Consider the following 17,398-nt stretch of genomic DNA (forward strand, 5'->3'; position numbering starts at 1 on the left):
ACTAAAAACATTAAAATGACATGTATCAATTCGATGGTTGATTTGAAAGCTTTCAAAACCATATGGAAGATAAAAGTCAAAATAATTCAACTGTGAAAACAATACTATTCACTTTTTTTCAAGAATATGTTCGACGGAAAAAATAAGGTTTTTATGTCATAATTTGTTTAATGCCCAATCCGATCAACCCATGATGTATTAATTATAGTTTTGTTCATTTTTAATAAAAATTGATCCGATCCATCGGAAAGAAATTACATAATAACAACAAAAAATATTTTATATATATAAATAAAATGATCAAATATATAAAAGAAACTATCGATAATATATACAAATAAATTCAACGTCCGCAAGTCTTATCCTAGCTAAAGACAAAAGGGAAAAAAAATTTCTCTCTCTCTCTTCGTCGATTCTTCTTCGTTCATCTTCCTTCTTCTTTCGTTCTTCTTCCTTCTTCTCTATTTGCATGTCACGAAACCGATCGATCACTGCTACCTCCTCCTCCAAATCCGTCAATGAAATCACCGTTGAGGTTCGGATTTTTTGATTTTTTTGTATTGATTTGAAGCTCGTCTAGTGAATTGGGTTGATACAAATCGATTTGAGAATAGATTTGACTCTGTGCATCTCCTCTGTCTGTCTATCTTTACACGACTTGGTTCCATCGATTTTGTTCCAAAACTCGTTGTATTGGAGAGACCCGGGAGAGAGGAAGAACATGGAACCAAATCGATGTAATAAGAGATAAGGCTATGGTGGGTTTGAGCAGGGCCGGCTTTAGGGTAGGGGCAAAGGGGCGTGGGCCCTGGGCCCAATTTTTTTTTGCAAAATTAGTATTATAAAAGGGGCCCAGTTTTTAAAAAAATTTAGGAATAGGGGTCCAAATTTTTTAAATTATCAATAAATACACGTGAAAAAAATATTTAAATTTATTTTGGCCAAGGGCCCATGATATCTTTGAGCCGGCCCTGGGTTTGAGGTTAGTACTTTTGTCCGTTTGGTTTGAGGTTAGAGATAAAGCTATGGTGTGTATAGAGAGAGCTTCTGATTTCTGATTTTGTTCAATGGTTTGTATAGAGATAGCTTCTGTATAGAGATAGCTTCTGATTTTGTTCAATGGTTTGTATAGAGATAGCTTCTGATTTTGTATAGAGATAGCTTCTGATTTTGTTAGGAGATAGCTTCTGATTTGTTAATTGTTTGTATAGAGATAGCTTAATCTTGAAATGCAATCTGTTTTGTTCTTGCAGAGAGAACACTCCCGTGGAAACGTTAACGCAAAGGTCTGATAATGTTCATCACCCACTCTCTGGCAGAGACGGATCAAACTTGGGCAAAGCATCTTTCTTTCATTTAATTTGGCAAGAGGTTAGTAGAGTTTACTTTTAATGTGTGTTAGATAGTGATTAGATTGGAAAGCTGGTAGGAGTGCTTTGCATTAACTTGTCTTGGTTAGACAGTGATTAGGTTGGGCGTTAGACAGTCATTAGGTTGGTAGGATGATTGCTTTACATTAAGTTGTGTTGGTTGATTTGTTTGAAAAGAAAAGAACTGAAGAATGTACGAGTTTTGGTTGTTTGAAAAGAAAAGAACTGAAGAATGTACGAGTTTTGGTTGATTTGTTTCGGTTGTTATAATGTTGCATTCAATATATGAAACTATGTAGAAAGTTTTGTGAAATTATTAATAGACATAAGTCAGCATCACATTAATTCACACACCTCTCCGATGAGACTAAATGTATATGAGTTTTTACTGCAATTGAGAGCAATTGCAATTCCCTGCTTTGAACAAAATCAGCCACAAATTCTTCACCATGAGAATATGTATGCTCAGTATCCTAGGCCTATTGTGTGTTAAGATTCGACTTTGGCCTTTGCTTACCATTTCACCAAAAACATTTCTATTCTAAATGGCTTCTTCCTTTTCTAATATGCTTTTATGTCATTTTTCTTAAAAAAATTTATGTATACTTTTATTTTAAATCATTCAACTTAAAAAAAAAAAAAAAAAAAAAAAAAAATTTAAGAACCCCTATGAGTTTTCCCATTGGAAGAGGAAAAAATTAATTTAACTAACATAGGTTCTGAACTTCTAAAATCACCAAATTAACTAGGGAAAATTGCCAAATATGACTCACAACTTGATTTCAAAGGCAAAAGTAAACCTAAAAGGCTATTGAAATTACAACCAGCCCCTTGTGAACAAACAAAAAACCCGAAATTTTTTTACGTTTCTAACCCCCGTAAGTCGTCTGTCCAAACGACTTTACATTAAGTCGTCTACTGGAAAGTCGTCAGTCTAGTTCTACTTAGAAATAATTTAAAATTTTTGTAAAAAATATTTTGATAAGTGAAAAATTAAAATCATGTAATTAACATATGTTTTAAGAGATATAAATTAAGATATAACAAAAGTTAATTGTTTTCAACATAGATGAGTGAAAATAGTGAGTCATGATATTCTTTGGTTTAGGTTTTGCCAACATATGTTGTAGTATTGTATGTGTTCTTAGGGTTAAATTTTGGAATGCATAAATGTTTTTTTGAAAACTTTAAAATTTACGTAAGTGTGTTTATTTATGTGTATAGTAAACACTATTTAAGTATAACTACGGCTTTATAACGTGGTTAGTTAGTTAATTTAGTCAATTTAGTTTAGGGGTTAAATTTAGGGTCTGGGGGTCTGGGACGACTTACTAGTAAGTCGTCTGATGTACAATATTCAACAGACGACTTACTAGTAAGTCGTCCAAACCGGACCGAACCTTTAATTTTACAATGTACTTTTAAACCTAACCAGATTATTTACCGGACATATATAAGGTATTTTTTTTAATTCACTTTTTCGCGAAATTCAGAAAACTCTAACGCCGTTTCTCTCAAAGGCGATTTCGAAGGCGATTTCCGTCGATTCTCTCTAATCCATCGTTCTCACCGCCGGTTATCTCTCCGCCGTTCTCACCACCGTTCTCACCACCGTTCTCACAGCCGCTTCCTCTATTTAAGATCTGAGAGGAAACCCTAGCGCGCATTCTCTCAGAGGCGTCTCGTTGAACTCCGCCGCCGGTAAGTTATATCTCTTACTGTCGAGTGATTGATTGAGGAAAAGATGAAAATAAAACGTTGTCTCTATCAATTTATACACTCGTTCTCACCGCGCTTCTTTTTTTCACGTCTATTTTTGCAGATATATAACCGCTGTGTCGAAGGCGACTATATCTTCTCCGAATTTTTAGGCCGGCTTTAAAATGTTCTACTGGAAGTTTTGGAAGACTTATAATTAAGTCGTCTGGAAATCCAGACTTTCCAGACGACTTAATTATAAGTCTTCCAGCTGGAAAACTTGCCAGACTTATAATAAAATGTTATACCGGATGGTTGTGTGTTTGAGATGGTTGTCTTTGATTGTTTTGCAGGAAAAAAAATGGATATACCAGAACTCCCCCGTAGGATATATACATTAGGGAAAGAGTCCCCCACAATGAATAGCATTTCGTATCATACTTGTTGGAAGTTGCATACTGCTTTAAAGAATGCTCTTCATGATGACGAATATGAAGAGCTGAATGAGTCGAAGTTGAGAGTTTTCATCAAGTTCCAAGAGCTGGGATTTGATTGGGCTTCAAGGCTGGTTCACTACATGCTCAGTTTCCAGCTGGACATAAAGAAGAAGTATGAGCTGTGGAGTCTCGTTGGTCCACAACATGTGAGGTTTTCACTGTTAAAGTTTGAAAACCTCACTGGTCTAAACTGCGAGTACATCGAAGACCTTAAGAGACCTAATTGTGTTGTTACAAAGGAGTTGACTTCGTTTTGGGGGATATTAGGAGTTCATGTCGAAGCTGGGCCATTTACTCAGGAGATAATAACAATATTTGAGAGATGCGAAGGGTGGTCTCGGGATGATCGCAAGCGGCTCGCGTACCTTGCCATCTTCACTGGATACATTGAAGGGAGAAAGTATTCAACCCCTACACGGGTTAGTCTGGCAAGGGTAGTGATGGAGCTAGAACGGTTTGAGAATTATCCATGGGGGAGAGTCGCGTTTAAGGTGCTGATGGACTCTGTGAAGGGCAGAGATATTTTGGGTTGTTATACTATTAATGGGTTTGCGTAAGCTGTCTAGGCCTGGGTGTACACAGCTCTGCCGGAATTGGGTGCTAATTATGGTAATCCCCTCCCAAACAATCCGTCTCCACCGATACTGGCTTACAAGGGTAACAAAGGATGCAAATGCTTTAAAGAGGCTATCCTCAGACAGATATTTACTTCAATCTGGAAGACTTCGCAGAAAACTTATAATTAAGTCGTCTGACAAGTCTTCCATCTGGACGACTTAGTAGAAGACTTATAATTAAGTCGTCTGGAAAGTCTTCCAACGGAACGACTTAGTAGAAGACTTATAATTAAGTAGTCTGCTTAATTATAAGTCTTCTACTAAGTCTTCCAATTGGAAAACTTTCCAGACGACGAAGTCTTCTACTAAGTCGTCTGCGAAGTCTTTTCTTTCCATCTTTCTTAATCCGTCAAATATCTAAGTTCATATCTTCAATTTACTGCAGACTAGGGTGATCAACTTTGTTCAGAGGGACATTGGTGAAATGTTTCCAAAATGGGAGTTTGATGCTGAGGACACGCCCGCGGAGAACATAATTAAACTCATGTTTGTGAAGAGACCGTGGAAGTGGACCATGGATTGCTGGGAAGTCACCGGTACTTGGGTCAATACAAAGCCGGCGGCTGTGAGTCCAGCGAAAAAAGAGGTAGTGAAGGAAGACAGTCCAAGACCTCGGAAGAAAGCTCGTAAAGAGGCACCTGTAGAGGCTAGTGAGTCGGCACCTGCAGAGGCTAGTGAAGAAGTTCATACAGTGGCTCGTTCAGAGGTGACTACGACTGTTGGTGGGTTGACCAAATAGGATATTAAAACCATGTTCAAGGACATAATTTATGCCATGAGGGAAGGGTTTGGGACGTGCCTTAAGGAGATCAAGCATCTGTCGAAAAGGGTGGAAGCTGTGGAGAAGAAGGTTGGTATCACCACAAAACGGAAAGGGATATCATCTCAAAACACAGAGACATGGACATCAGCTCAAAACACTATCCCTCCACCTAAACCGACGCTCGAACCCGGGGTTAGTAACGAATCCTCTCCCGACAAGAGATTGACTAAACAAAGTCTTAAGAATAAGAACTGAAAAGTTGCATTTGCTTTGTTTCTTGTATGTCAGAACATGTGTGCTTTGTTTATAGTGTATGAAATGGATCTTTGGACAAAATCATTGGTTATTATTGTTTGAAATGGACTTTTGGTTATTATTGTATAAACCCATCTTTTATATTGGAGAGTGAAAGTGTTAATGGGACGAACGCGGGAAGGAAGAGCTTGCCGGAGGATAAAGATCCAGATGTGCCCGCAGATGCTAGTTCCTCGAAAGATAAAGCTCCAGAACCGAGCCTTGTTCTGTTGGACAAAAATCAATCCACTGTTTCGGATTTAGAGGAGGATGCTAGATATCTGGAAAAGAGGGATGCTGCTTTGGCACTTTACCGTGCAAAAAGTGATTGAACAAGGAAACTTGCTGCCTCACAACAATCTCCTTATACGGCAAACAACATGGCCAAAGTGATCATACCAAACAAAAAGCTTTATCCACACTATAATCCTTTTGCACCAATTGACAAGAAGAAGTTGAAGGAGCTCGCTGATTGGTTGATAACTTGTCCGTAAGTGTTTGTTTTTCCCATAGTAGCTTGCTTTAGTCTACAAAAATTGATTGCTTTTCAACATTTTGTGTTTGCAGTCATTGTAGAACACCTCTCGATAAAAAACCACATACAAGTAGAACTTGGTGGTATCACATCCTCCGGACCTCCTTAGAGTGGCTGAAGGACTGTGTAAGTCTTCTGCTATGACTTAGATGACTTACTGATAAGTCTTCTTTGTAGACGACTTACCAATAAGTCATCTGATATCTTCTGACTTGTACCCTATTTTACATGCAGCATATTGATGCTTGGATTAATGCGCTGAGGAAGAGGTACGACGCTAACCCACAACATTTCAAGAGCGAGAGAATGTGCTTCCTTGATCATTTCTTTGCTCAGCAATGAAGATTCAACTACAAGGATTTTAAGGACTCGGAGCCCGATCAGAACGGTTTAGGAAGAAGACTCCCTGGTGGGGCGTGGAATTATTATCCAAGCACTATACCATCATTTTGCCAATCGAACAAGGTTTGGGGGACGAATATTGATGATGTCTATGCGCCAGTGAACTACACCGACAGTCATTGGATTTCTATGTAGATATCGATCCCTAAGAGGCACATAGTCGTCTGGGACAACATTTGTTCCAGTATCTCCCCAGAAGAACTCGAAGTGGTAATGGAGCCTTTTCTCTACATGGTCCTTTATCTGCTTGTTGAGTGCGCTTTCTCAGACGAACAACGTGCCCAATACAGCCTGGAGCCATTAACATATGAGAGATTGACCAATATACCTAAGGCTCGAGCTAGTAAAAAAAAACTTTGTTAAGCCCAACGGGAAGACTATGAGGGATAAGATGGTGGTGGTTATATTTAAAGAGCTTTCTGACGCGCATGAGTTCAAAAACAAGGACAATGATGCCAACCTGGGTGCGTATGAGGGGTGATAAACAGGCTACGTTAGATTATTTTGTATGATAGATTAGGCTGATGTGTGTATTTGAACTTGATTATTTTGTAACCTATCTTCTGCGGAGAAGACTTGCAGTTAAGTCGTTTGGAATGTTGGACGAGTTAACTATAAGTAGTCTGGAAAGTCTTATGTGCAGTGACCTTTTGTAACCTTTCAGATAATATAAAGGGCAAGACCTTAAATTTTTTTAGTAGTGCACTTTGACAAAGAAGTTGACACAGATAAGTTCATAACACAAATTTTTAATACATAGACTAAACACTAGACGACTAACTTGAAGGTCTTCTGGAAGAATAAACACTGGACGACTAACTGAACGACCTTCTGGAAGACTTACTTTAAGGTCTTCTGGAAGACTAAATACTAGACGACTAACTTGAAGGTCTTCTGGAACAAAAAACCCTGGACGACTAACTTTAAGGTCTTCTGGACGACTTACTTGAAGGTCTTCTGGAATACTAAACACTGGACGACTAATTTGAAGGTCTTCTGGAAGAATAAACCCTGGACGACTAACTGGACGACCTTTGGGATGACTTACTTGAAGGTCGTCCACGTCATTTCTTACATTGTGGTTTCTTATGACCAATTTCCTTGCATTTTGAGCATCTATAAACCTTGTGTTGCTTCTGGGGTTTGCGTCCTCTCATCCTGGATAGCTCCAACCAAGATTGCCATCTTGATTTCTTCAGTCTTCCCGGACCACGCTTTACATCCGGAGGAAAGCATGTGCGTTCCTCAACTTATTGTCCAACACAATGATATATATTCTCTGAGTATCCTGCAAACATAAAATCCTTTGAGTAGATTGGACATACAAGTGTGTAGATATGCAAACCAGCAGATGTTCCAGCAGCTATAGCATGAGAGCAAGGTATTTTCTCCACTGCATAGACACCACAATCACACTTTCCATGTTCCAAATAAACCACACAGTCCATTTTCCCACCTTTCACAAAGAATCGCCATCCATCAATTGGTTGTACCGTCATCGTATCCGCTATCTCCGATCGAACATCAAGCAAGTATTCAACACCTCGACTATGTTGAGTTGGGAGACTCAAAGCATTTTCTCTCCTTTTCCAAAAACACTTTCCTAGCTTCTCCCTGACAATAAACCCTTGACCATAGGCTGACGTCGGCATTCTCCAAATACGTTGCAAGGTCCGGGTTTGCACTCCGTATCTCAGCAATGTACCGGTCAAAATCTGAAACCGTATGAGCATAAGCAGCACCTTTCACCAAGTACAATAGATGTTTCCCTTTATACTTTTTGACAATATTATCTTGAAGGTGATAATAACATATTCCTCGGGTTGCCCAAGGAAACACCTTATCACACGCACTTTTAATGGCCGTGTGCCGGTCGGAGACTATCACCAGAGACTGCTCATCAGATACACAACTAGCCAATTTTGTGAAAAATCACTCCCAAGAAGGTTCATCTACAGCATCTACGATCCCAAAAGCCAATGGAAATATCTGAAAATTCCCATCTTGTGCGGCTGCAACTAACATAACACCTCCATACTTCCCACTTAGATGAGTCCCATCCACCACAATGACCCTTCTCTGATACTTAAAACCTTTGATAGAAGCTCTAAAAGAAAGAAATAGATACTTAAATCTATTTATAGAATCAAGTTCTATAGCCGTGATAGAATCAGGATTTGCTAAGGAGATTTGCTCGAGATATGATGGCAGACGCGAATACCCATCTTCTGCTGATCCTCTCACCAATGTTTGTGCATATAAAAGAGCTCTGTATGAAGTGGTGTAATCAAGCTTCATGCCAAACATGTTCTTCATTGCATTAGTGATATGCTGCGGATTCAACCCATCAATGATTCAAACACGATCAATGAAAAACCTACCAACATACTTCGGAGTACAGTGTCTCCGCTGAGTGATTCGGTCTCCCACTGAGCATCTATATTTTTCCACATACTTTGTTACCCAAAACGTGTTTGTCCCATGTTTCACACTCGCTCTGATCTTCCTTTCACAACCACTAACCGGACATGTTGTCACAAGGAGAGTTTTCGTTGACTTGTATATTCTGAAGGAGAACCTAAGCCTCACTGCTGTCAACCGCAGTTCTGAAAGCAGTGCATCCTTGCTAACAAAACTCTGGTTGACATATATACTGTTATCATTCGATCTTCCTCCTTCAATCTTTTTGAAATCTTCAAAACACATATCATCATCTTCCTCATCCTCATCTTCAACCTTTCCATAAACACTGTAATCCTCACCATTCTCGTCCGCTTCAGCAACAATAGAGATATCAGCATCCTCCTCCCCATCATCCTCCTCCCATCGTCCTCCTCCCCATCACACTCCTCCCCATCATGATTTTCATTTTCAACCAAATCATCATCATCATTTTCAAAACATTAATCAGCTTCATCATCTTCTTCCTTGAACTCTGAAACCGTTTCCACCTTGCTACGACTTGATACACAAAGCCGTACTCCATTCGTTTTGGTTATCTCGAGCAAGTTTCGAACTTGTCTATCACTTGTAACATCAACAGGAGGGGTGTATGGAGCCAGCATCATTTCTGCTGGTAATGAGTAGGTTATCTCCACAGATTTTGTGCTCATGTCTAGGTTATAATCTTCTTGAGCCATTGCAAGAAGTTCAGCATGTGTCGAACCTTCACTCAAAAAAAATATTCTCGCTCCTTTGACATTTTCAACCACAAAATCCCAACAGCAATATTTCAACAACCATTCTCCATACACTGCATGTAACTGACGCATCATCTGCAAAAATTCAAAATAAAACACATTAGTAAACACAGAGAAAATGAAAGTTTACTAAACATTGTCGCAGACGACATACCAGTAAGTACCAGTAAGTCATCCAAACTGGTCATTTTTGCAATTGAATTTTAAGTAAGTCGTCCAGCTTTGTTTGTTTAAAAAAAAACTCTAGACTTACCAGTAAGTCGTCCAGCTTTGTTTGTTTAAAAAAAACTCTAGACTTACCAGTAAGTCGTCTAGGATAAAACGGGTTAGTTTTGCATTTGACCGAATTGTGTCAGATATTTGACTTTTCCTGGACGACTTATCAGTAAGTCGTCTCTGGGTAAACAAAAATTTCAATATTTTATTAAAGCTAGACGACTTATTTGTAAGTCTTCTCAGGTTAGTTTCCAATTCGAAAAAGAAACTTAAATATTTAATTTTACCCAGACGACTTACTTGAAAGTCGTCCAGGTAGACGACTTACGAGAAAATCGTCCGAGATAAGCAAGGTTTGACCAGAATCTAGGAAATAAATCTGGATGACTTTGCTTATCCTGGACGACTTTCAAGTAAGTCGTCTTACTTGACGACTTGAAAAAATTAAATATTTAAGTTTTATTTTCCAATTGCAAAAGTAACCTGAGAAGACTTACAGATAAGTTGTCTAGCTTTAATAAAATATTGAAATTTTTGTTTTCCCGGAGACGTAAGTCGTCCAGAAAAAGTCAAATATCTGACACAATTCGGTCAAATGCAAAACTAACCCGTTTACCCTAGACGACTTACCAGTAAGTCGTCTAGGGTATTCTCTAGATTTTTTTTTAACAAACAAAGATGACGACTTACTTGTCCGTTTAACCAGAAGACTTACAGGGTAAGTCTTCTACAGCCAGAGTACTTACGGGTAAGTCTTCTACGCGAACAGATATGGGAAAAATTTCAATTTCATACCTTAAACTAGTGAGATGACTTCCTTAGCACACAGAGTCTTCTCCAACCACCCAGAACCTCAAACGAAAGGAACCCACCAAGAATAGTATGTTTGAATGGCTCTATCAACCATAAAAAAAATTTGAATCAAAAACTTGAGTTTTTTGGATGAGTATGGAGGCAAAGTGAAAGAGACGTTTTTAGTTCATAACAAGTGAGAAAGAGAGAGTGTAAATCGATTTTAGGTGCATTAAGAGCTTCAAATTGGTTGTTCATTGTGGTTGGGATATTAATGGCAATGATAATCTTGTAAATACTTGAAGAAGATGAGGTTGAGAAAGTAAAAAGGCCATTTTCGAAAAAATAAAATAAAATTTAATGGCATTTTCGTAAATAATGTGAACATGTTGGGTAAATAGAGCAAAAAAAAGTAATAAAAGAAGGAGATGTCAGTTTTGTGTTTGACTTTGAGTTTTGAGTCAAATTTGCAAAAAACCCAATTAACTACTACTTTATTCATAAGAGCCATTAGAGGTTCTTAGAGCATGATTATCGCGGAACCCAAAATGAGTTTCTGGATGAAATCAGTGTGTAGGCTCCACGTTTTCTTTAAAAAACGGTCACCAACGTCGCCAATTACGGATCGTTCTTGGTCAGTTTCTTACACTATTTTGCGGACCCCACGACACGTGGCGGCCCGCGATCGTTTCCATTTTAATTTTTTTTCCTTTTTTTTAATCAGATAAAAAAAAAATTTGTTTCACCCGATAAGACAGAACACGTCTGAAATATCAATTATTAAAACAAAGGAAACTAAACTAAAAGCGCCTACTAAACATGCAGAGGCAGGAGGACAGGACAGCCATTGAGGACGCGGAGCGCCACCACTAAATCTCCAGCATTACAGATTCCCCCTTTCTTTGCGACTTGGACACCGAAACTAATCATGTCCCCAATCGTTTTCGATTCCGCCCCCATCAGCGGAATGATCCCACGGGACACCAAGCCATGACTGGCCACATGAGACGACCATTTAAAGGACTCCGACATCGAAACAACCAAGAGAACAGGAACGCTCGGCCTGCACTTGGCCACAAGATTTACCGCAGCCTTGGCAGTGATAATGATGGCCTTTGCTTTGGGGTACTTCCAACAGGCGTAAGCGGCTTTCCTCGCCATGATGGGTTGTAACGGTCTCGGAAGAGCTTTCCTTATTTTTTGCTGCACAGATTTGTAATCGATAGAACTCTCTAACTCTTTACAGAGGCTTGAAATTCTTTGCAAGACTATGTCAGGGTGAGCTTCGTCGCCGCCGTCGAGGAGCATGACGCAATCGGTGGTGCAATCGAGGACAGCGTTGGGGAGGTCGTCGTCGGTGGTTTGGCCCCCAAGAATCTGTACGGCTGTCACGATATGTATCCCGAGTGCACTAGCCTTGTCGATCATCTTTTTCTGATCCATTACCTGACTGCCTCTAGCCAACAAGACTGCATCAGTTTTCTCCATAATCTCATCCACATTAGCAGCTGCTTCTTCATTGTCAATCTGTCAAAGTCATTAATTACCAAGAAATCAAATCTCAAGGGAAATCAAAATATTATTTATGATCAAAGGGTGGTCACGAGCATAGCTAGATGGAATATTTATAATATCAATCGGTCCTCATTTTTAACTCACCTTTGACATAAGCATGATGTTGTTTGCGTGCATACCAAGCAAGTTCCTGACTTGGTCTAGATCAGACCCTTTGTGAACAGAGGACAGAACAATGATGTCGATCCTATTCGGAATTCCCCATTGAACAATATCAACTTTATCTTTCCGTGTAAGCGTGGGGAGATTAATAGTCTGTCCTTCTCCAGTTCGTATCTCAGGACCCTATAAAACATATAAATAATAATCCCAAAGTGAATATTTTTTATAAACACACAACAAAGAGAGAGAGACAAAAGTATGGACCTTTGTGTCGAGCATGTCGGCGCAGAGGATACCAGTGTTCTGTATGGCGGTTCTGAGATTAATGATAGTTTCTTGGTGGTGTGCGTGAGACCCCTCAGAGAAATCGAATCGGGCTATGTTCATACCAGCTTCGAGAAGCTTCTCTATCATCACAACAGATCTACTAGACGCTGCTCCAAGTGTCCACACCATCTTAGTCTTTGCCGCTCCAATCTTAATTTTTTGTTCATCTTTCACGTACGCCATTCTGAAAAATCCCCTAGGCTTATTTTTTAATAGAGAATTGTCCGTTTGTGTTTGTGGAAAAAAAAAATATAATCAGACAACGGAGAAAAGGATCTGCCTTGTCGGAAAAGCAACAACCTTTGTTTTGCTTCTAATTAGGGTTTCACGGAGGCTAACGGTGTAGATTTGCAACAGCAGCGGATCTCCAACGGATTGGGCTACGACTCCTGCTTGATGGAGAGGAGAGGAAGATAAGATACGACGTAGAAAAGAGGCGGTGGTGCTAGACGACTTCTTTTTTTCTCAGCGTCCGCTTGTGATGGCGGCTAGGTTTTGTTTTTTAAATACACCTGAAACAAAATAAAAGGATATTTTTATAGGAATGGGCTTGGGCCAAAATAATTAAAATAAGAGAACAATGTTATATCAATGTATTGTTTATGTTTAATATTATAAACTAGATTATGACCCGCACTTTGAAAAATCGGATATATTTTTCGTTTTAATTTTTTTGAGAAATTTAATTTTAAATTTGTATGTTTTTGTAATCATATTTCTATTTAATATATTAATTTACTTTAATATACTTTTTGGTAATTATATAGGACGAAATTGGGTTATTTCAATTTTTTACAATATTAAAATATATAAGCTAAGTCTTTTATTTAAAATTCTTACAAATATATCTACTAATGAGTCTGTTTAACTTAAAAATATGTCTTGTTGTGCATGTATGTATTTAAAAAAAAAAATCATAATGGAGAATCCTTATTTAATTTTGCAACCGATATAGTTGATATAATATAGTAATATAGGTTATACGTATATAATAGAGTAATATAGATAATCATCCACGTTTAGTTAAAATAAAAAAGAAGGAATAATTACTAACATACACTAGAGATTTTTCTGGGCTACGCCCAGAGTTTTAAATTTTTTTTATTATATATATTATGGTAATGTTATCTATACTATTATTTGAGAAGTGAATTTGCTTTTTTGTCACATTCTCCATGATTTTAGAGCTGAGTCATTAGTTTTAATAAATAATTTTAATTAAACTATAATTAAAACATAATTCATTATTTATCTGATTACAATTAATTACAATTAATTAACATGTTTTAGTGTGTATTCATAATATAATTATGTAAGGTATTTCACAATATAATTATACAATTCAATCATTTTATTTACTTTGATTAATATAATATGTAAAGTTGGGTTAGGTTGAACATTTTTTTTGCTTTTGATTTATTTTGAGATTTTGTAGGTTTTGGTAATTTCAATGATTTGATTTAATAACATCACTTTGTATTAGCAGTTATATATATTTTTCTTTAATTGTATAATTGATTATAAATTAATATAATAAAATTTGTTTAAAGATAATAACCTATTTTAAAATAATAAGATATTTACATTGTTATCGAAAATAATCTCTTTAAATTAATAAAATATAAAAAATTAAAAATTAAAAGATTCATAAAAATATTATAAATTTAATGTTTGACTTCAAAATTTTGATCTTTAAATTTAATAGTGTATTTGTTAATAAATTTCTATAAAAACATTATGCCCGCATGTGCGGGCAAAACACCTTGTACAAATATAAAATCCGACTGAAAATCAAAATTTGTTATATTTTAAATATTCAAAATATATATGAGATGGATAGCAATAATGAGAGAATGCGAAATGAATAAAAACTTAATAAAAACTTAATTTTAACCATACAATCCTTTATTTTACATATTTGGTTTCTCATGAAAATAAATTGTTAATAATAAAAAAAAATTGTTTTGACTTTAGAATAAACAAAAGTTTTACTATAAAATTAAGTTCTTATTTATAGTTATTAGCTCGAGATCTATGTGAGTTAATGATGTTTACAACAATGGTTTGATAACTGATGCCCCTTATAGAACAACCATTAGGCGATGACACTTGGCATCTATATTTTCGACAAACTTCAATATTTTAAAACAAAAATGTACGAAATAAGAGTATTTCACATTTCTCAATTATTTTCTGAAGTTTTAAAGCAAAATATTTCATATATTTTTTTGTTAGCTATAATAATATACACACAACACTAAACACCTTAGTCTTTACTGTAGAGATGTGTGTTATATAATCAAAACCTGCATAAATATTTTTTTATATAAGATCTACACTGTAATGTAATTAAAAAAAAAAAGCAATTCAAAATTTAACATTTAATTTGCAAAATAATAAATATTTGCAAACCAACCATGGTAATATAGTGATTGATGACTAATTATCACTGGTCTAGAAAGATATAGAATCTCAATATAATGACAAAAGTCAAACAAATGTCCAACAAACAAATCTCAAACCAAACATGCTCATGTTGACCATTCTAATGACGAAAAACAAAATAAATGTAACAAATGTCAAGTTTCTCACGATTAATCATTAGCTGGTTGAATAATAACGTTCACGTAGTTATTTTTATTTCTTGTTACAAACAATAATAACAGATTCCCAACGTTAATGGGAACAAAACACATAACTAATGGTCATAAATTGTTTACAAAACAGGGCAGAGCTACAAATGAAGATGCTGCAACGTGAGAGGTCTGTTCTTGTTGGTCTCTTGAACGCATTGTCTTGTAAGCTCTTGTATTTCTACGATCATGGACGGTTAGAAGTTTGAGTGTAGCAGGTTCACGCAGCCATTGCTGCAACCTAACCGCTCCCATGTTGCATCTGGAGAGGTGGGGCGGTAAATAAATAGCCCTTGAAAGGGCTTGAACAGCTCGCCTTAGCACTCCATCTCCAAAAACTTTGCTGGAAGTATTGGGGTTATAGTGGGGTTAGGTTGGAAGTTTGAAAAGCTCTATATTGTTACCGCATATAAACACACGTTAGGGACACTGTTCATGAATGGCTGAAATTTCAAAAAGTAGTGAAGATGACCCCATTGTTTGAACCGCAATGTAGCTCAACGTAAGACAGCAGCCTGAACTTATGAGATATAAACAACAAGTTAACATTTTCTGAAACAATTAAGCATTGATATAGAGGCCGTGTGAAGAGTAAGCTAAATGATAGTTAGACATTAAGATGAACTTGATGAGCTTTGGGTAAGAAAAGAGTAATTTACAAAGGATGAATCATAAACCTGAGAACATTGACCCAATTTATTTCAAGTAAGAGTTGATGTGGCGAAACAGGATAGCTTAAATATCAAGCTCCTAGGAAAATATTTAAATTGGATGGCAAACGTATTTCGAAAATTAATAAGCAAACAGTAGAAACCGATGAGAAAAAGCATAGCAAAACATTAAACGTTTGTATTAGCAGTTGGTCGGTTATGGTAATGGGAAAATTGATTACCTGCTACAGTTTTTGGGTTCACAGTTGTGACCAAAAGAACGGTGGGAGTGTCTTCGTTGGATGTGAATTTCTTGTAAAAGTCTTTTGCAGCTTGGTTCCAAAGATAGAGCTTCATAACTGGTCCACTGCAAAAGTTTATTTGAAACAGGGTAAGTTTTAATAGGCTATCCTAGACATATAATGTTGTAGAAAATCCACCAATCCACTGCAGAAGTTTATTCCAAACAGGGTAAGTTTTATTAGGCTATCCTAGAAAGTAAGCTATGCAGTATATGAGAGCGTGATCATAATAACACTAAACACATACTCTTTTGTCTGCAAATGAACCAAAATGTGACGCATGCTGATTATTTCGGACTCGTCAAGGACGGGACGGTCAGTGAGAAACTGTCCATTCACCAGCCTCAAGTGGCCAACAACATCTACAACATTTTTCATGAATATTAGTAGAGAAATCTTAATATAAATCAATACCCTATGCAGATTTTTTTAAAATCAGATAGATTACCGTAGAGGTCACCCCTGAATCCACGGAGAGCTTGGAATTCGTCATGTGTGTGGAACCTGAATGTCGTCAAGAGGAGAGAGAACAGAGCCGTTGGAGAACAAAACTGTTAAACTCTGATCAGCAACGCGATAAATTTCCTGCTTTGAGATGACGCCGGTATGTCTGAGCACGAGTAGAGAATATGAAACATTGCATTACAGTCTCCAGCAGGAGTTGAAATAATTCAGGTTCAAGGATGCTGGTTTAGTTTACAATGGAATGAAAGTTGGGGATTAGAACTCACCTGTTCATCGATGAGTAGGAGCTCTAATCCAATAAAAGCCCCAGCTTTGGCTATGTTCTCTGCCTCCCAAAAATGGATCAACCGGAATCGAAGCTGTGACTTAGAAGGTCCCGGTGAGATGTCGTTGAAATACATGGCGGCGGGAGATTTGCCGGTGGCAAGCTGAGACTTCGTGGTGGATTTCATTGCCATAGATGTCGTTTCTGCAGGGTAGTTTTTTTTTTCAATTTAGGATGGATCTAGGTTTAGAGAGAGAGAGAGCTTTATATAGGAGAAGTATCAAGGGGAGGTGGAACAAAACATTGAAGAATCGCTTTAAAATAGTCATTGATTGAGAAGGTAACGGGGGAAACTCAGAGTTTGGAGAAGATGAAGTGGAAGAGTCGGGGGAGAGACTCTCTACGGTTGAAGACGAAGCAGATTTGTCGGTGTGGGTTCTGATGGGCCGGCGGATAATTTTAAGAGAGCCCATACGTAATTTTAAGAGAGCGTATACGGAACTCCACCCTGTTTCAGACATGGTGACGTGTCAAAATAGAATGTTCTGATTGGACGATTTTCCAGTCCGAGGTGGATAGGCTAAAAAGGCTAGTTCAATCCCTTTTATATATTGGGATAACCGTCGCTTTTTTGAGAGGAGTGGATCCCTGTATTTGTGGAGGTTACAAAATGTGTATTATTAGAAAGTAATCAC

General features: G+C 37.3%; 1 protein-coding gene and 1 long non-coding RNA gene across 2 annotated transcripts; one reads left to right on the plus strand and one right to left on the minus strand.

Annotated features, from left to right (window-relative positions):
* The first annotated feature begins 337 nt into the window (after positions 1–337).
* Positions 338–12,054, plus strand: LOC125585140. The gene is made up of 3 exons (XR_007322058.1): positions 338–758; positions 1,254–1,371; positions 11,210–12,054. It is a non-coding gene; the product is annotated as an uncharacterized LOC125585140 (long non-coding RNA).
* Positions 11,183–12,861, minus strand: LOC111212274 (pyruvate kinase, cytosolic isozyme-like). The gene is made up of 3 exons (XM_022713733.2): positions 12,326–12,861; positions 12,044–12,244; positions 11,183–11,911 (listed from the first exon to the last, which is right to left on the minus strand). The coding sequence occupies exons 1-3, from the start codon at positions 12,569–12,571 to the stop codon at positions 11,198–11,200; spliced, it is 1,161 nt and encodes a 386-aa protein (XP_022569454.2). The 5' UTR covers positions 12,572–12,861; the 3' UTR covers positions 11,183–11,197.
* Between the last annotated feature and the right edge of the window lie 4,537 nt (positions 12,862–17,398).

The sequence above is a fragment of the Brassica napus genome, chromosome C4 (genome assembly GCF_020379485.1).
Source record: "Brassica napus cultivar Da-Ae chromosome C4, Da-Ae, whole genome shotgun sequence".
Classification (NCBI taxonomy): domain Eukaryota; kingdom Viridiplantae; phylum Streptophyta; class Magnoliopsida; order Brassicales; family Brassicaceae; genus Brassica; species Brassica napus.

Bases quoted from the DNA above. Each gene is read 5' to 3' on its own strand.
- LOC111212274 (XM_022713733.2), bottom strand. From the start codon at position 12,571: ATGGCGTACGTGAAAGATGAACAAAAAATTAAGATTGGAGCGGCAAAG. The intron at 12,245-12,325 runs GTCCATACTTTT...TATGTTTTATAG, and splicing joins CCGACATGCTCGACACAAAG to GGTCCTGAGATACGAACTGG. The intron at 11,912-12,043 runs GTGAGTTAAAAA...TGACTTTGACAG, and splicing joins ACATCATGCTTATGTCAAAG to ATTGACAATGAAGAAGCAGC.